The sequence below is a fragment of the Daucus carota genome, chromosome 2 (assembly GCF_001625215.2).
Source record: "Daucus carota subsp. sativus chromosome 2, DH1 v3.0, whole genome shotgun sequence".
Taxonomy (NCBI): Eukaryota; Viridiplantae; Streptophyta; class Magnoliopsida; order Apiales; family Apiaceae; genus Daucus; species Daucus carota.
In genome coordinates this window covers 41,410,567-41,430,736 of record NC_030382.2, presented here as the reverse complement: position 1 = coordinate 41,430,736, position 20,170 = coordinate 41,410,567, and the positions used below count along the sequence as shown (strand labels likewise).

Sequence of the window (20,170 nt, the reverse complement as noted above, 5' to 3'; positions counted from 1 at the left end):
AGTCATTCTAGAAGCACCAATGGACGGCCAAAAACGCCACTAGCCAAGGGCTGCTATTCTTGACTACTCCATACATGGAACATGTGCATGTATTATTTTTACATACATATATACATATCAATATTCTAACAAACAAACCAACACACATGGACCAATGGCAGAGATCTTCTATTTTCTTTTTTGGTATACCAAAGATTTCTTCTTCATTTCTCAATATAGGACATCCCTGCTATGCTTATATATGATTTCGCATTAAATACATGTAGAGATCATTTTCAACCGACTAAGGAGTCATTTGTTAATAAGTGAATGACACCTGATGTGCTGAAGGACTCGTCTATTGTTGATTAAGATTGTTTGTTAATTTCCTTTTAGCTGGACGATGCCAAAAAGTTTCTGGACGAACCGTGCTAAAAAATATACCCTCTCGTTCAGATTGTGACCTAATACTCAGATGTGACCTGATATTAGCATATAACTTTTTAAAAATTAATTAATACATGTAATTGTTTCATCTTTTATTATATTATTACCGCTTATTATAGTTTGCATCATTTTTTGTCAATAATTATACTATTAATATTAAATTAATATATAATTATAAAAAATCAAAACAATAAAAAGTACATATAACTATTAGTAATGTCGAAATTATTGATAACGGAATATTTTTAAAATCCTAAAATATATTAACACTTTTATTTCTGCGTGTAATTTTATTTTTTATGTAATTAATATTTATGTTCAAATATTCTTCTTATAAAATCAAATATGTATTTCCTTATCTACAATAATTAGTATATGTATATAATTAATCAAATTAAAAAATAATATATATGAATAATCGTTTTTTTAAGATCTTAAAAATTAAAATTTTAATATTATATTATTATTAAATTTTGATATAATTTTATTTTATTTTTGAAGTAAATATTCATTTTATTATTCGTTCATGTAAAATTGTGATTGTTGAACCTACGACTATGCTCTAACTGAACAAAAAATTAATATAAAATAAAATATGTTATACATAATAATGAATAAATCATACGTGTTTGATAAAAAAATATCAAACTCATGAATTTGATCATTCAGATAATATAGATAATAAACAACAATTTTTATTCACCATCCAGATTATTTCATTCATTCAGATTTCAATCATCCAGAAAAAACGGTTCAGATTTAACAAATGACCCCTAAATTGTAATGTATTATATAAAATTGCTGGCAAAAAAATTGTAATGTATTATATAAAATTTGTTTAATCGGCAAAATGTTATATTTGGATAATATTGACTATATTGATTGTTTATAATTTTAAAATAATATGTTATTAATATTTGAGGTTAGTATGAACGGAATATATTATTTTAATATGATAATAAATAATGTTTTAATCTTCCTGCAAATTTCTTATAAACTTGTACATGTTCGGCAAATATAATCATACATAGAAAGTTGACTATAACATAGATAAAGAAAAATGTACGGTCAAGGTTTGATATTTTTTAAAAATACAAATCAAATTTTTTTTAAAAAAAGATACAATCAAAATCATATACGTAGGTGCAATTACCGTGGTTGCAACAATTACAATTACTCGGTTTTTCTAAACAAATTGTGGTACTAGTTAAGATTTTTTCGGAAAAAGCGTCGTAGATGAACGATAACCTAAACAACTTTCGGCGTCTCTTGCGGGCTTTCGGCCCAATGTCCAAGGACAGGAGGATGGGTCACAAAAGCCCAGAAACGAAAAATCGATAATGCCACAACGGTAATTATGTAATTGCATTTTATATTACCAGTAACTACAGACATTCACTGTAATTGTGTAAATTAGTAACTACAATAGTAATAACAGAGATACAGTCATACAGAAGAGGAGAGCCCAGTGAAGACACTAAGGAAAGGTAAATTACTCTCTTCATTATTACATCCTCGTATATATGTTCTTAGTAGCCCATAAGCCTGTTCTATCAAATGTTGCTCTTTCATATGTCGTCGGATTGTGTTTTTTTTTTTTTTTTGTCTATGTATAAGTATATGTGTTGCAAGTATCATGTTTTCGTTTTGTGTATATGGGTAAGATCCTATCCTAGTAGCCCATAAGCTGTTTGATGAATTGCTTATATGTTTTTGTTATTACCATGTTCTTGAATTTTGCTGTTTTAATTTTCATTTTGTAGCCTTGAAGTTGCAGACAAGAATTCGGAAAAGGAACAGTTTTTTTTGAAGGTCACTTGTTCAATTCTTGAAATGCAGTTTGAAGTATCGACAATTAAGTTTAAAGGGTTTTCCCCTCCTAATGCAGGCTTAGGTGTGGTATCAAAGAAAATGCGAGGTCTCCAACTAAACCTAACTAGGTTGGACCTTAGTTCACTTCATTCGAATCTGGAATATTCGATTTTTAGTTGTAAGAGAATGCCAAAATTGATTGCTACGCATTCATCCGTTATGGGTATGCTTACTCACAATTTAGTATATTGCATTATGCTCGTGATCCTTCTTTCTGTTGTATGCGGTAGCACACTCTTAAATGCAATTTCCACAAAAATCATACAAGTTTAGTTGTAATAGATGGATGATAGTTGAAGTGTTAACAGGGCAGCCAAAGCTATCAGTAACATGCGGAGTTCGTTTTCGTCCTTGTATAGACATACATAAGGTTTGGCAATCTTTCTTTCAATTCATTAGCAGCCTGTTTGCTGTTTTTACTTGTTACAATAATAGTTGCCAGATCTGTTCGCAGAGGATGATGCTTCAATTTCTTGTGTACAGTGAATCTAATGTTCATTTGTGAATTTGACCAAGATTTTTAAGAAAACGCTTTCCAAAGTTACCTCTGCCAATACCGACCAAGGAATATGAAAAAATATATTTAAGATAGATATTCAGAAGATACTCGACCTGACCCCAATAAGTATGGGTCATATATATTAATTTGAAATTTTACTGAATGATGTAGTGAGACCTAGTAACCCAGCTGAAAGAAACTACAGCGTCACACATATTACCTTTCTAATAACTTATGTGACAAATTAGCATTTTATATCACCTGAAACTTTAAAACTTGGCAAGAACATAATTGATTTGAGGGACAATATGCAACTATATTATACATAAATTTAACACCAGTTCAGTGTAGTTTTTTAAAATTCATCATTACTCTTGCTCTGCAAGTAGGCAGGATCAGGCTAAAAGTTTTTTTGGAGTGTTGAGTTTTTTAATTTTCATCTATTGACCTAATTTGTATTATGATTAAGACTGCGAATGTAACATTATATATTGTTAATTATTTGAATTTCGAACCAACAAATTAATTGTTTAGCCAATACATTGACTGTTGTGCCTGTTGTGCGCCTTTCAGAACACTGGGTCAGTGAGTCAGAAGACATTTGCACAGTAACTTTCTTGTGCTACTTATGTATATGGCACATAGAAATCATTAGTTTGCCATCTCCTTAGTTTGCCATATACTATGAATATAAATTTTGTATGAATACAATACATATTAAAATTAGCTAGTGTGGTGTTTTTTAATTGAGAATATTAAAGATTACGTGGAAGACCAGGAATCTTGTCCTAAGGGTTCGAATGTGCATATGAATGTTCATGTTTGCCAATTTCTATGATTTTTGGCTTATTAATCTTCATCAAATTCACATGGAGATTAAACATAGGTATTTCAACAATCCTATGTTGAGGTTTTCGTTTCTGATTCATTTATTTTAATTTAGGGTCGTGTATTTACGCTGTATCCTTCTTATAATTTGTCTGACATATTTACTTATGTAAACAATTCAGGGAAAAGTGAAGCAAATAGTAGGGTCCACTCTTTCTGATTCGAAGGATGGAGACATGAGTCTTATAACTAATTTCGAATCGGATAAGTCAGCAGCAGAATATGCTTCTCTATACAAAGAAGATGGGCTCAGAGGTGGTCACGTAATTATGCTTGGAGCCGATCCTTTAAGTAACTCAGCAGCCATGGAAGCTTTACATGCTTATCCTGGTAATGTAGATAGTATAATATGTTCTCTTTTTTCTGGCTCTCTTCTATCTTATATATGCTTCTTCATGCACTTACTTTGTATACATGCTTTTAGGGGTGATGTGCCTCCAGAGTCCAGGCAATGTACAACCTTTTTGTTAAAGAGTAAAAAATGATAGCTAAGTCATCAGTACAAGTATTAGTCACCAAATTTACTAATATTATTAAGATGATTATTGGTACGTTCTCATTGCTATGACTTTGAAGACGAAACATATTTGATGGTTATGGATCTTTACATAATTAGTCAATCGTGACATACAAATGAGTGATGTGCTTTGTCAAAAGAATAAGATTTTGAAAATCATCTTTAAGGGAAAACTGTAAACTAATGAAATCTTTAGGTTAATTTTATTTCTGCAAATCAATTTGGTAACATTCTCAAATTTATCTAGGTTGGTTCTAGGATAATGTAAGGGGTAGGGTTACTGTTCTCTTCCAGAATGCATCCTAATTTTGCCCTTATTCTTCTGATGATGATCATCGATTTAACCTCTAATAAAATATATCTGATACACTCTACTAATAAACTTTTATTTTTCAAATACATCATTCTATTAGATCTGTTTACTATCATCAGTACAAGGAATGGGTGATTTCCTTGATATGTTCAAGTATACCTTTTCAGACGATTCACACTTCAGAGAACTTAACTTATCCCTTTTCTTTTATCAATGTCTTATGATTGGACCATTTTTGCTTCATCATGGTATTTGTATGCGCAGTTATAGATTTTTAAGTTGTCACACCTAAAATTTAATGTTCAGTATGCTGTTGTTAAATCTTACGAGTAATAACTAGATATAATGGATATCACAATTGTTCATTATGTATCTTGTTAGAGTTCGACGACTTGTATCATTTCATAATTTACCCACAAAGTGACTAGAAGAGCTGAAGAGGTGAACTAATACATGTTATTCTTCAGAACTGCCTTCTGTCTAAGTTATATCTCTTAAAGCTTCCTGTGGGGAATCTTCGAGAACAATCACTGTACATTGTAAACCTTGGATATTTAGGTTGATAGCATATTTTAAACTTACAGAATTTTCCTCTGAACTTGCTGCGAGGACTATAACATCTAGGTGGTTTGCAAGTTGGAGGTGGTATCAATTCCAGCAATGCTATGAACTACATTGACGAAGGAGCAAGCCATGTTATAATTACATCAGTATGTATTAACTATTATATACTAACAAAATGCACATCATGGTTTTAAAGAGGAAACTCTGTCTTCTTATATTAAGGTGATAAGATCTGGTGGCGTGGAGAAATGAAATCAGTGACATTTCTCAAAAAAATGTTGAATAGAAGTTTGAAATTAATGATTTTGGTAGAATTTTTTTTATTTACATCCATCTTATTAGTTGATATGAAGACATGACTCTTAACTAAGCTGTTCAACTTAGATTATACTGATGTGACTATATTCTTAGATTTATAATGGTATTTTTGTTACTTTCTTTTGCAGTATGTATTTAATAATGGACAAATGGAACTCGGGAGGCTTGAAGAACTTGTTCATCTTGTTGGGAAAGAGAGGCTTGTATTGGACCTTAGTTGCAGGAAGAAGGTAAATTAATAATCATTGAGAGAAAACAAAGATATAAATTGTGCTGAAAAGTAATTGTCACATTTAAATGTTTTCTTCAAGCTGAAAGGACAATCATACGTTGTTTCTCGTTCTGGCTGATTGTTTACTAAATAAACGAGGAACTAGAATATTATGTTCCTTTTTTAGGATGAATATGAAATTTAATTATTATGTTAAGTTTGTAACATTATACTTAACCACATTAGGTCATGCAGAAAGACAACATATAAGTATGCGTGATACAACTTTTGACATATTTCAATAATTTGACATTCTTAGTTGTTTTATATTCTGCTTAAATTACCCTTGCATCAGATTTTCTCTTAAGTTCTTACCTTTTTTGTTTAAAGCATGATTGCTACCAATTATTACTTATCTGCGGAATTAACAACAATTACAGCTTATGGTTTATTGGTGTCTGGTGAGATGTTGGCAAGTGCTCAGTTGTAGTGTAGTTCTATCAAAGGTTAAAGTTATTCCATCTGTCCAATTTAGATGCAGATCCACCAAATTCTTTGGCACAGTAGTTTTCTATTTAGTATTCCAATTTACATGCAGTGCAAAATCTAATGTGAATTTGTGTTACTTACATGACTTAATAGTCTGCTGCACAAGAATCTAACAAGGGCATGTGTTGCAGCATTCATCGTTTTAAAATGTGGTTTTGAATAATTGACATAAATACTTTTTTATCACTGAACCAAAGCTATGATGACTATATGCTTTTTTATTATACAAATGAACATCATGTTGTTGACTTGAGCATCTGATCGCAGGATGGTAAATATGCAGTTGTCACTGATAGGTGGCAGAAGTTCAGCGATGTCTATGTTAATGAAGAAGTATTAAATTTTCTTTCCACTTATGCTGATGAGTTTCTGGTTCATGGAGTCGATGTTGAAGGGAAAAAGTACATTCCTTTATATTCCTATTAATCTTTGTGTTTTCTTTGTCAGTTTTGTTGATTTCCTTCTCTTCTGATTGATACAATGTTCTTGCTACCATAATCTCTATATTAGAATTAAATGCGCACACTTAAAAATTTTAAGTAAAATCTACTATGTTACTTCTCTGTTGTAGGCTGGGAATTGACGAAGAGCTTGTCGCTCTACTTGGAAAACACTCACCGGTTTGTAATTATGATTTTGCTTGTACAAATTCGTTTGTGTTGTATTTTTCTTAAGATACTAAGCACTTAAAGATGCTTAGACTTTCAATTAGAGTAACATGATTTGGCTGCTTCGTGAATATATAATTCTACTGATTTTCATATGTAATGTCGCGGAATTCTGGCTCTTTGTGACTCATATAACTTTATTTGTCTCGTCAGGTCATATACCAATTGGTATAACTCTTTTTATGCAAAGGCACCTTGAAGCTTCTTGTGTGTCTCACTATTTCATACACTAATCATCTCTTTTTCTTTTCTTTTTTACATTTTCACTCATTGTGTTGGTTCAGATTGATGTTTAGTTAGTATGTTTTCTGGTTCTGTAAAACCTGATTTGGCAGTTTGTATGGAGAGTAAATTGTTTAGGAAAAGTTAGTGAGCTTTGAGTGTGGCCCTGAAGTTTACGTGGCCTTGGTCAAAGTTAGTTTTCGGGCCCTGAAAGTATATATACCATTGCAGATGCTATAAATTTTACATGTAAATGACTCGAAAATTTGGGGACCTCAAGTGTTGGGGGCCTTAGGCGCAAGTCTTGTTTCTATGGTCATAACTCATGACCACTTCCAAGTGTGTTGATACTAATTTGTATTGACGAAGTCTCTTATCAATCATTACTACTATCACATTCTAATTACTGATTCCGTCTTTCAAATGCCAGATACCGGTTACCTATGCTGGCGGTGTGACTGTAATGGATGATCTGGAGAGGATAAAGATTGCAGGAATGGGAAATGTAGATGTTACTGTTGGTAGTGCTTTAGATATTTTTGGTGGCAACTTGCATTATAAAGATGTTGTAAGTTGGCATGACGAACAAGCTGCCGTAGCAGCTTAGTTTTCTTCCATACTGTACTTTGTTATGGATGCGACTTATCATGAGTCATGACTGATGTAGTGGAAAAATCAAAAGTTTTTTTCACCAGGTTAAAACTGTTTTGATGGTACCTCTTCAATGTAGAACTGAGATGTATGGGCTGGTCCTGTGCTTTTGAATGCTAAGTTAAGTTTTGCAGAGTATATCTTTCACCATTAGTAATTTCTCCGTTAATATAGTAAAGTGAATTTATATTGGGATATCCCCTTCCCCAAAAGAACCAATCTCCACCATCATCTGATTCTCAAGGCTTCATACAGTGGTTTAAGAGGAGCTGCTCTAATGCTTGATGAACACACAATTTCCATTATTCTCACTAGATTCATCTTAACAAACCAAACTCGGCACTCATGTCATACCAAGACTCACTAACTTCATCTTACAAACCAAACTCCAATCAGTAAAGGTTGTTGGATTATGAGTGATCAATATTCTAGAAAAATGAATTCTTTTCTGAGAAATCTGCAAAAATACTCATGTTGGTTTAAGCCCTTCTTTTCTCTATGGAAGATATACAATCATGATTAATTAAGTGGAAAAATTAGAAGCAAAACTCTATTGTTTTCTCCTACATGATACCACCAGCAGCACCTCGGCTCATAACCCCGAGTACCTTTCCTACTTTCAGTAACCATCACTCGAAGTTGTGTATACTGCCAGTCGCTTGGAATCCCATCTTGAATCGAATACAATTTTTTTAATGCTATTTTAAGTCACACTGCGTAGAAATAAAGCCATTTTCCAACTTCTAAAGTATATTGATAATCTCAGAAATAAGCAACTAAAATCACAATTCACATACAACGTCAAAGAAATAGGTTCTGCTCTATATTCAGTTTAGAAAAGATCACTTTGCCGATATACATATATGACATTTCTCACTTCTTGAAACACAATTCTGTGTTGCTGTTTTGTTTTGGAAACGATGGCATAAGTACAAAAAATAAACATATATATATATTTGCTTTTGTTCTCATCTGGACCCAGTACGGAGAAACAAGGTCAAAATGCATAACAGATTCGCCTTCAGGATCTATGTTCAAAAGATTATCTCTGCTCTAAACATTATCAGCGGCATCTCTATGCTTTTCTTCAGTGCTTGCAACAGAGGCTAGCCTCTCAGCTGCCAAACGCTCTTCCAATGCTCTCGCACCCCTTTCCCTGCAGTTTGGAGATGAACAACTGAATGATGCTAGCATGGGGTGAAACTACAGGCAAATTAGATGAGTTACAACTGTTGTGGCGAATTAGATGTGGAGCATATTAAAAGGTTTATAAAAAAGTAACCGTCTGTTACCATGTTCAAGTTATATTAATCTCTTAATTAGGAAATGACTATTATATTGTACAAATAAAACAATATATTAAATTTTCCTCCTAAAAAGTGGGAGCAAAATGACCTGCAAATATATCTACAAAGTAAGAGAGATACTATATGAAAACAAGCAAAAAAAGAATATGCAAGGCTTAGCTTAGGGTATGCCCTTGGTCGAGGGTTCAAGCCTCCTCTGTGGAGGCAGGGTGTGTGCATATAAAATTTATGCAAGTCTTAGCTTTAGCTTCAGAAGTCATAGAACTAACATGATTGCAAAATATTCCAAATGACTTTGCATTACAGGACCAGCACATTACCTTCTCCTAGATGCCTCAATGGGATCAGAACCAGGCAGAGAAGAACCACCCAGTATAAAGCCGCTGTCTTCATCAGAAGTTGCAGGTCTTCTGCAAAGCATCCGGTCAAATACTGAAGCAACAGGGTCAATGACTGGTCTGCATGAGTCAGAATAATTATAAATTTAAGTAGGAATTGGGGACTTTTGGTACGGAGAGGAAATTGGAAGGATGTTAAACTTTAAAATAACTGAAATTCACCTCAGAGGTTCAGGAAAGAAAGTGGAGAACGCAAATTCATCACTTGGATCACCTCTAAGTTTTGTTTCTGGTTTCTTCTGCCAGTATCTGAGGTAGATCCAGCTTATGTACGTACCAAGTATCAGGGTCGGTAAGTAGATTGCAGACTCCGCTGTAAAGAAGCTCAAGGCAGTAGATAGCACCAGGGCAAGTGATGGCAACCACTGCATAGAGCCCAACAAACATTGTGCAGGAGATGTAAGGGAATAAATTCTACAAATGTTAAATTCCAGTGACAATATGGTTTTAGGGCGAACAACATCAGATCAAGACTTTCAGCAGGTTCATACCTTTGCTTTAATTTTTAACAAAGACAGCTCTTGATCAGGTATTATCTGCTTCAAGCCAACTAAGAAACCTGATAGAACCCCATGGAAACCCGAAATAGGCATGTAACTGTCAAAATAAGCATATAGAATCAGGCGTAAACATGTGGAAGTATAACAGCAACAGCTCAATGGAGAAGGCAAAGGATTAATATATAAAAAATGTAAGACACTGAGGTGCTAGACAGAATAGGATGAATTAATGGTAGCCACTTGTGTTAAGAAAATATTATATCACCAGACCAAAAATAAGCAGATTTCACATGATTGCTAATTTATTTGAATTACAAATATTAATAAATATCTAAACATTATAATTTGTAAATAATAATGTGACATATACTATATAATATAACGTATATAATATTATTATGAAATAAATGTATGAATAAATAAAATAAACAAATACTAACTTATATAAGGTGCTTCCAAGCATTTACTCTTGCACCGTGCTCTCGAGTGTTTAATTTAAAAAAGAAAGAAAGAAAAGAAAAGCAAGTTAAGAGTAAGTAAAGTAGTATTTTTATTCATGTTTGTACTCCTAAGTTTGAGTTTCTAATAGTAATGAAAACGGGTTTTATATCAAAAGAGCCACTCATTCTGTCCAAAAATCTCACCTAGACCACCCATTAAAAAACCATATCATTTAAACCACTAAATTGAGTATATATATCATTCTGTTTGATAACGTCATGGTAATTGACGGAGAATGATAAGTTCTTAAACTTTCTGTCCCATTCAAACTTGAGGGGTCGAATTTATGACCTCGCAAATGCATTTTCTCCCAAATGAATAGTTTAATTAGGGATTTATTCTACTTACATGTTTTTATTAGGTTGGCCCGATTAATCTATTTAATTTATCTTTTTTTCTAGACGCCATGTCGGATGCATGCCGGATTCAACATTGATGAACACGTCAACTTTGAATTGGGACAGAACGTTTAAAAACTTAACAATTTATGTCAATTACCATAACCTTATCAATCATAATGATATATATATACTCAATTAAGTGGTCTAAATGATATGGTTTTCTAATGGGTGGTCTAGGTGAGATTTTTTAGCAGAACGAGTGGCCCATTTGATTTTAAACCCTAATGAAAACAAGTGCAAATGAATGAATGCAAATTATTCAACATATTTTAGTATTTTACAATTGGGATAAAAGTACTATAAATATATGTGATACAGTTTGCCAAGTAGTTAAACAAGATTGTGTATGATACTTTAAAGATGCATTACTTACAGGTAAGTCTCCTTCATCGTTACGTAGTACAAAAATACAGCTGTAACGAAAACGCATACGGATGTCAAGAAGTTAACAACAGAGATGAACTTCAAGAACTCCCTAGTACCCCAAATAGGTTCAAGCACTTTCCCGATTAACAGAAGCCCAAGTGTGCTAATAACTACCTGAAAACATATTCATTGTGTCATATTGACAGAGAAGTCAAACAACACAACAACAACAAGAAGAAAAAGGGAAATAAAATACGATATAATTGACAAACAACTGCAGCAAGAGAAACCAAAAAGGGTGCATACCCCATATACTGATTGTTCAATGTAACCAGCTGTTATGAGGTTCCAACCAAAAGGTATAGTCCTACAATACATTAAAAATCAAAAAAAATTTCATGTCTACAACTAACAATCAGTTGCCCTGTGAAAGGGAGATACAACTAAATGGTGGGAAATAACCACAAGACAGCCAAATAGCATTGCATTGACACAGATATAAGATTATATGTTAACTTGCGAAGAGAGCAGAGGGGCATGAAATTGATGAAGACAGAAAATCCACATTGAATAGAACTTGGTAGATACTGGCAATAACTAATGAGTAAACGATCGAAGAAAAAAGATGCAGGTATGATAACCGGAACAGATGGACACTTTAAATGAAAAATTAGCATTGGGCTCTCTTTCAAATATTAGTACAACTAATTATATCAATTATCCAGAATAGCATCTACTAAAATTTGATTTTGTTAGCCTTCAGGTATCTAAAACTAGGCCATTAACTCAAAATTTTGAAGTGCTAGGTTATAGTCATCTATTCAAACAAGGCACGAGCTTAAATTTTCGAATAGGTAGGATGACTTTTCCAGTACATTTTAGTCAGTTGATCAAATATCTATCACCTTTTTTGGCATATAAAATAACATTTGACTAACTGATATAGTCTTCTTCTGAACTCAAATGCTATTATACACTAGCTTATCTAAGATCATATTACCGTAAAAATCAACATCTGACCCAATGTCTGTATATCCTACTAAACATTATCTGATAAAATCGACTTAAACAACACGATCTGCATTATATCCCCACACTAACATCCAATCCAATACAATTCCATTCTACAACCGCAACAACAAATCAAATCCTATCACCATACCAAAACCGACAAGCTACAAAATTTTACCTGGCAGGAATGAGTGCGAGATACGTAACCGAAGCCGGAAGAATCTGGACAACAATGTGACCAGCAACAAGCACTACAGCAAGCCCTTTACACAGCCTAGTAAATCCACTAAACGCATTTGTGCCCTAATTTCACCAGCAATCAAACACTCAACAATTCAATTTCATATAATCCGCACACATATAAATACTCTAAATCAAACACAAACTAATTCTAGATCATCAGATCTAATCTAATTTAATTGCGCTACAACACAGAATTAAAATCGATTAACAGAACTTAATTATAATATTATATCGCGATATATATTTTTTTAATAACAGACGTTACAAGTGTAAATATATAGAGAGACGTACTCCTGTAAGCGCCGGAGAACTCATGACCGGAGATCCGAGAGAGTTGTGTGTATAGGTGTGTGAATATGCAGTGGTATTGTAATTACATTTGACTTCAATAATATAACTACTGTGACTGTGCTAATAATATATAATTAAGCTAAGTAAAAATAAAGTGATCAATATTATAATAGATTCTATTCAGGTTTTTGTGCAAAAATTTATGAAGTTTGGTGTCGGTGACACCGAATTGGATATCAAACAAATATATTGACAGCGAACTGGATCAAACATATGTATATCGAATGACATGTCAAAAATATTTATGATGAAATTTTAATTAACATAATTATAAATAAATTAAATATGTTAGATATATCATATTTAGAATTACGTAAAAAATTGCCCCCATATATGACAGAGTGAATGATGTTCTAGGATACATGGCTAATTAGCATAACTTATATGATTTACTAGTTGAGAAGCCGCGCGTTGCGGCGGTCTATAAAAATTATGTTAATAATTCAATATTAATATTTGTAAAATAAAATAATTTTGTGGCTGTCTATAAAAACTATATTAACGTTTCAAAATTAATATTTGTAAGATAAAATAAATTTTATATTATAAAAATCTTAATGTAATACCAATACTAATATATAAAATTGCAAAATTGGACTATAGTTCATGGTGAAAAAATAAAAATAATTTTATACACGTTATTAACAATTTAAAGCACGACGAATCTTAATTTTATTTGTGTTCTTCTTTTTAAAAAAGTTGTCACCTTCCGCCAATTTTTTGGATTGATTGCACAAAAATATCTAAATTAAATCCGTGAGGTTGTAGTATTAAGAGAGAAAGGAGGTTTTGTTTAGATGATCCAAAACCTTACAATATATAGGGGTATTTATAGGTGCAGAGGTGTGCTACTCTTTCTCATAATTAAATAATCTGAAACAAAATCAGATTAAAACTTTCAAGCTACTATATTTCATAAATAATCTGAAACAAAATCAGATTAAAACTTTCAAGCTACTATATTTCATAAATAATCTGAAACAAAATCAGATTCCGAAACTTGCTTCTAATATACTCGAAACTAAAAAAAAGTAGTTCTGATTTTTGATATTTTCCATCCAAAAATTCCAGAAAATTAGAAAAATAGAATGGAGCGATGTGAGAGGCGCCACCTACACGCCCTCGCTTCTCCACCATATTTTCCTGTATACAAAGTAAATCATATAAAAATTAGCAACAACAAACATGTCCGATGAACAAAACACATATTATAAAAGAATAACCAACAAACATACATCACTAATAGTTAATTTATTGATATCATCTATCAATATCATGTCATGACTATATTCTTTTCCCGTGTTTGAATTCGTCGACTCCCACATAGCGATTGATAATTACCTTTGCTTGTAACAACCTTTTTTTTAAGACTATATAAACAGGCTCCACTTATCATTGCAAGAACGGCACCACCGAGTTAAAAATCAAGCAAAAGAACTATCACCATTGAAAGGTAGGGTTGTGGTATTGAGAGAGAGGATGTTGTGTTTAGATGATCCAAACCCTACAATTTATAGGGGTATTTATAGGTGCAGAGAGACTTGTGTGCTACTCTTTCCCATAATTAAATAATCTGAAACAAAACCAGATTAAAATTTTCAAACAACTATATTCCATTAATAATGTGAAACAAAATCAGATTCTGAAACTTGCTTCTAATATACCTGAAACTAAAAAAGGTAGTTCTAAATTTTGATATTTTTCATCCAAAAATTCCAAAAAATTAGAAAAATAGAACATAGCGATGTGAGAGATGCCACCTACACGCCCCTCGCTTCTCCTTTATATAAGTATATTGATTGTTAAAAAAATGAAAAGCTCGAGATATAAGTTTTTAAATATAATTTTCAGAAAATAATAATTGGAGGTTATTACTTACTACAAGGACTTACATTACTTTTTAATGAAATTTATAAATGAATTAAGTTAAATTAAAATGACTAGTTTGAAGATTATGGAGTCGATTAAATTGTGAAAACTTAAGTATCACGTTGGTTTGAAAACGAGAGGATGGTGGATGGTGTCTTTATAATACCATCATCCTAGATAAAGAAACGATTTATGCAAATATGGATAGGTAAGAGGGTGAGCACTAAAATGGGAATGGATATGCAGTTGGTCAGGTAATTCTTCCTTCAAGGACTTGTGGGGAGTGGAGTCCATGCCATCTGCGCCGCTTGAATCACCTCAACAATTTAAACTTGCTAGATCAGACAGTAATGTTATGGAATGGATGCATGCATCCAAGTTTGTTGGTATCACATGTTAGTGTTAATGTTGTTATGCTGACACTAGTAACTTTGATATCTTAGTTGTACTAAGAAAACATCAGTAAATTATGTGAAGTCACTACTATTGTAGTCAAGTTACTTAGAACACTTGAAGCAATAACATAGATGAAGGCATGATCACTTTGCAAGTTTTGGAAAAAAACTCCCCAAATCTGCAATATAGGAGCGGCGGATGGAATAAATGATGTCGTCGATCATATTGGTATGATCAGGTCAGCCTGAGAGTTCCCCCAAACACTTCAGTGGTCTATGAAATACTTCTACAGCTCTTATTAATATATAGATGACTAATGCAATTCTAGAGCTTGCTAGCCAATGAAGTGTTCAAGGGAACTCCGAGGAAACCCGACATGTTCAAGACTCATGTAATACTTCTTGCTCAACACAAGTAATTTGTACAGACAATTCTATGTGGTGAGTTGAGATATATAGTGCCTCACCCGGTAACTATCAACAATAAAGAAAACTAGGAATATACGTTGTTGGATGAACCTGGACATGATTATCAGCTAGGGAAATAAGCATGGATGTAGAATATATACACTCAGATCTTTCAGGCCCAGGGATCACCAACTTTAGTTTTTACACAGAAAGAGAGAAACAACTGATACAACACTTAAATCAGATAATAGTTAAAATCAAATGGAATGCTAAAAGTGTTTATTAGATAAATTGGAATGTTAAAAGCTGAGGGAACTCACTGTGATACATTCTAATGATGAGAATGGAATCAGATTAGAGGATACATCAGGGTAGAATAAAGCACAGGTACTAGGAGAACAGCATATACCATGCATATTGGCAACGGCCTTACAGTGGTTTTCCAACATTAATCTAGTCGGAAACATGACTAGGTTCATACTGTTCTATGCCATCACACACTGATCCTCTGCTCAAATCAAAGACTAGGACTAGATACGGAATGACGAGATACATTCTTTGTTAATCATCATTCGAATAGTAGTGACAATGACCGGCTTCTCATGCACCAAAAGATTGCTATATATACTGGTGCAACATGAAAACAAGAGGCATAAGAAATGAAACAAGTTAAACATGATCATGTACTTGAGGATCATGCTTGTCAGATCTCCCCTGGAGGTTCCTCAAACACTTCATTGGGAATGTTAACTTTGCCTACTGAAGTGTTTGGGGGAACTCCGGAGGTCATTTGATTTACCCTATAATAACATCTTCTGCCGCTCAGGTTTCATTTTTTTTACTAAATGGATTTCTGTAAATGCAATTTACATTACTTCATATTAACTTTATGCGAGAGCCATACCACATATGTAGTTATATACATAATGATCCATAAAAATTTTAGCACGTGTGGGGTAAAAAATTTGTACATTATCTATGTAAACCTCTCTATATACATCTCTCTAAAAACATATGACCTAACTAAGCATATCTTGGTGTCTCTTATACGCTTCATGAGTTGTAGATTCCGCTAACCTGATGAAAATACATTTGTGTTCATAGACACCCCAGGAGAGGCTTGTAACCATTTACCTTGGTCTTTTTCAAAATAAGACTGAGTAAACGCTTTGCTTTTGCACAATGAGGTAGTTGTATACCAAAGGAGTTCACTGACGCTGAATGGTAGAGCTGGATTGTCAGAACTGCTAGCACAATGGACAAAGTTCTGTGAGTTCACAGTGATGATGACCCCCGACACCTTCCAGATGTGTAAGAATCACAATAGACAAGGTTTCTAAAGAGACAGTCTTGAGGAGAGGTGTTATGAAGTTTAGTGACTAAATGTTGGTATTTCGTTCTCCAGAAAGTCAGTAGGCTGCATATACATGTGAGATGCTTTGTACTGAACTTTTTTTTATCTGCGTTCTGTTTCTCACCAATCACTTACAGGTTAAAGAATGTAGCACTGATTGGTGAACTATTTCCGCTAGCTTTTCTACTCACAAGAATATCGTAAGTCGTGTCATCAGGTGTAACACCTTTCTCAATCATCTCATCATGCAATTTAAATCCCTCCACAAAATTCCCCTCCCTGAAGTATCCAGCAATTATTGAATTGTAAATGAGAACATTTGGAACTGCGTTCTTACTCTCCATTTCTTTCACAATCTTTCTTGCGTTTTCAACTTGCCCTTTATTACAAAGACCACTTACAAGAACACTGTAAACAATGACATCTGGCTTGATACCATCAGCAAGCATCCGTGTGTAGAGATTTGTAGCCTCGAGTAATTTTCCTACCTTTAGTAACCCATCAATCAAAGTTGTGTATGTTGCCAAGTCGCACTGAATTCCATCTTGAATCATTTTATTATATAACATAAGGGCAGTATCCATATCACTTAAACTTTTGAAGCCACTAATCATACTATTATAAACAACTGTGTTGGGGGATAACCCGACTGCATAAAGTTCATCACAAAGTTCCCGTGCACTTTCCATGTCTCGACGTTTGCAATATCCATCTATGAAGACACCATATGCAGTTATATCCAGTTTTAGGCCCTTGTTTCTCATATCGTTCTTCAGTTTGATAGCCAGATCATAGTTGTTGCTTTTGAGAAGCCCATCAATTAATGTAGTGTAAGTAATAACATTAGGACAAATGCCACTTTCGCACATTTCAGTATAGACAGCCAATGCAGAATTGATGGCATTTTCCTTGACAAAACCATATATTATGCTATTGTACACCATGCAGTCAGGAATAAAGCCATCTTCCAACAACTTCTTAAGTCTATCTCTAGCCTCAGATGTTCGGCGAGCTTTGCACAAACCATTTAGAAGAATATTGTATGTATAATTTGTAGGGGTGAGTCCTTGAGACAACAATTGGTTAAAATACTTCATAGCGTCTTCTGTCCCCCCTTTTCTGAAATGGCCGTCAATCAGTATACTGTATGTAATTACATTAGGCTTCGGACCTTTTTCTTGCATATCAGCAAACAAATTTGATGCTGAGTCCATATTCCCTTGTCTGCAGTAACCAAGTATCAGGCTATTGTAGGAAACCACGTTTGGTACCAGCCCCTTACTTAACATGTCATCCAATATATTGCAAGCTTCACTCATATTTCCCGCTTTACCCAATGAGGACATAAGAACATTGTACATAAAGACATTATAGACACCACACTCAACTGCATCATGAAACTGTACGAGTGCCTCTTCCCACAGTTCAGCTTCTAGAAACCCTCTTATCAAATAATTAACATGGTAGGCATCTGGTTCTATACCCGAGAGTTTCATTCGGTTGTACAGCTCCTTCGCCTTGTGCATATTTCCATGCCTACAGCAGCCCTGAATTAGAACAGAGTAAGTGTACTTATCTGGAGCCGGACCATCTCTTTCAATTTCCTCAAACAAGCCTAACGCCTTACCCAAATCACCCTCCAAATAATATCCCTTCATCAAGCTTGTTGCAACTATCAAATTCATCGGAATTCCATCAGCAACCATCTCATCCCTAACCTTTAACGCAGCAACCATATTTTTCTGATTCATATACGCTCCAACCACACACGTATAAGTTCCCTCTGCAGGGCTCCATCCCAAACCCTTCATTTCCTTCAACAACTCATATGCATAATCAGCATCCGGTACCTTACAAACAGCATAAATAGCACCACAATAAACCGACACATCAAGTTTAACACCACTGCCCTTCGCTTGCCTAAAATATTTTTCTGCCTCATCAAACCTCTCTTCTTTCATACACGCACGCATAATCACATCTACTGTCGCACAATCATACGTCCCTCTAACAACCAATCCCGCATACAAATCTTTAGCTTCTTCAATCAAATTATTCCTAACAAGCCTACTCATAAGAAAATTGATACACCAAACACTCAAACTAATCTCGCATTCAACAATCCTACCAAAACACTCAATTGCATCGATAAATCTACCAGCCCTAACAAAACCATTCAACAAATAATTAAACACAACATAATTCACTTCAAGATCAAACCTTTTTGCACAATCAATCAGCTGATCAACCAAATTTGGACCAATGCCACTTAAACAATCCGAAACCATTCGATTAAGCATGTTCCGAATAACCCGATAATAATCCTCAGAACCTGCCAATATATGGAGCAAAACAAGATAAGGGTCAGTACTAATAACCATATTAAACTTCTTTTCAGCCCATTTGAAGTAATGTAAAGCAGAACCAGGGTCATTTCTATGAGTTAACAGAACTTTAGTGACATGGGCAGGGCTTAAAAGTTCATATCTTGATATGGGTTGAGAAAATATATGAGATAATTTAGTTTTAGTATCTGGGGTTTTGGTGATAATAGAGGCTTGTTTTTCATTTTGTGAAGAAACTTGAGAAGAGTATGAAGTGTAAAGATTGAAAGTTTGGGATTTCGAGTGATGGGGAAGAAGACTCCGGCACCGGAATACAGCCGGAGAAAAACGCGGCCGCCGCCGCTTAATGGTCATTTTTGGTGTATGTTGTGAAACAGAATAGTGCAGCATAAATCTATTTTGATTATAAACGCTCTACGTTAATATTAATATTGTCTATTTTTTAAAATAAATAAATTTTATGTCACATAATAATGAATAATTTTATTTATAGTATCTTTTTATGTAAGTTTGAATTTGTCTAATGATATTAGGAACGTTAGTTTCTTGAAATATATATTTTTAGTTTTTTGTATTTTTTTTCAAAAAGAAAGATATTTAAAATAATTATTATAAATCATTATTTTCATAAATATAAGATTTAATATAATATCTCATATAACTAATATAGGTATTTTGTTTTTAGTAAAATTGACCCTAATCTATATTTTAATTGGTTAATACTTCTAATAACTTTACATATTAATAATATTGATATTGATATTGAGCATGTTCAAATTTGTCATGAATAATATATAATATTTTTATATTCAGATAAGCAGATATAAAAGGAATTGAACCTCAAAAAATTAAGAAAACAGATTCAGAAAGTACTAATTACATGCATATAGAAGATTTTGTGTAGTCCTACTTTCTGTTTTTTACTAAATTTTATGCATCTCTAATCTTAAATGGTTTTATTTGAACAATTAGAGTCCAAAGGTATACTGAGAAAATCATATGATTTTACATCATGATAGTGCG

The 20,170-nt window shown here is 33.4% G+C and overlaps 3 protein-coding genes across 4 annotated transcripts; 1 reads left to right on the top strand and 2 right to left on the bottom strand.

The window, feature by feature from the left end:
* The first annotated feature begins 1,801 nt into the window (after nt 1-1,801).
* Nucleotides 1,802-7,836, top strand: LOC108205670 (1-(5-phosphoribosyl)-5-[(5-phosphoribosylamino)methylideneamino] imidazole-4-carboxamide isomerase, chloroplastic). Of its 2 annotated transcripts, none has more exons than XM_017375674.2 (10): nt 1,802-1,913; nt 2,190-2,238; nt 2,315-2,461; nt 2,607-2,668; nt 3,808-4,015; nt 5,140-5,225; nt 5,526-5,627; nt 6,425-6,558; nt 6,729-6,777; nt 7,478-7,836. In XM_017375674.2, exons 3-10 carry the CDS (start codon nt 2,338-2,340, stop codon nt 7,652-7,654), a joined length of 942 nt encoding a protein of 313 aa, XP_017231163.1. In that variant the 5' UTR covers nt 1,802-1,913; nt 2,190-2,238; nt 2,315-2,337; the 3' UTR covers nt 7,655-7,836. The 2 variants fall into 2 exon arrangements, with proteins under 2 accessions (XP_017231163.1, XP_017231164.1); XM_017375675.2 differs by lacking the exon at nt 1,802-1,913 and adding an exon at nt 1,980-2,085.
* A 594-nt stretch (nt 7,837-8,430) lies between these two features.
* On the bottom strand, nt 8,431-12,873 carry LOC108206047 (rhomboid-like protein 19). Its single transcript, XM_064087570.1, has 8 exons — nt 12,717-12,873; nt 12,361-12,485; nt 11,478-11,538; nt 11,179-11,345; nt 9,895-10,000; nt 9,566-9,768; nt 9,326-9,463; nt 8,431-8,854 (listed from the first exon to the last, which is right to left on the bottom strand). The coding sequence occupies exons 1-8, from the start codon at nt 12,738-12,740 to the stop codon at nt 8,752-8,754; spliced, it is 927 nt and encodes a 308-aa protein (XP_063943640.1). The 5' UTR covers nt 12,741-12,873; the 3' UTR covers nt 8,431-8,751.
* Nucleotides 12,874-16,349: 3,476 nt separating this feature from the next.
* LOC108209438 (pentatricopeptide repeat-containing protein At3g54980, mitochondrial) lies at nt 16,350-19,548 on the bottom strand. Its single transcript, XM_017380343.2, has one exon. It carries the CDS (start codon nt 19,535-19,537, stop codon nt 16,934-16,936), a length of 2,604 nt encoding a protein of 867 aa, XP_017235832.1. The 5' UTR covers nt 19,538-19,548; the 3' UTR covers nt 16,350-16,933.
* Between the last annotated feature and the right edge of the window lie 622 nt (nt 19,549-20,170).

Excerpts from the sequence above, each read along its gene's own strand:
- LOC108205670 (XM_017375674.2), top strand. The coding sequence starts at position 2,338 with ATGCGAGGTCTCCAACTAAACCTAACTAGGTTGGACCTTAGTTCACTT. Across the intron at positions 2,669-3,807 it reads CTTGTATAGACATACATAAG|GGAAAAGTGAAGCAAATAGT; the intron begins GTTTGGCAATCT and ends TAAACAATTCAG. Across the intron at positions 6,559-6,728 it reads GTCGATGTTGAAGGGAAAAA|GCTGGGAATTGACGAAGAGC; the intron begins GTACATTCCTTT and ends TCTCTGTTGTAG.
- LOC108206047 (XM_064087570.1), bottom strand. The coding sequence starts at position 12,740 with ATGAGTTCTCCGGCGCTTACAGGA. Across the intron at positions 10,001-11,178 it reads ACGATGAAGGAGACTTACCT|TTACATGCCTATTTCGGGTT; the intron begins GTAAGTAATGCA and ends TTATTTTGACAG. Across the intron at positions 8,855-9,325 it reads ATTGAGGCATCTAGGAGAAG|GGAAAGGGGTGCGAGAGCAT; the intron begins GTAATGTGCTGG and ends TCCAAACTGCAG.
- LOC108209438 (XM_017380343.2), bottom strand. The coding sequence starts at position 19,537 with ATGCTGCACTATTCTGTTTCACAACATACACCAAAAATGACCATTAAG.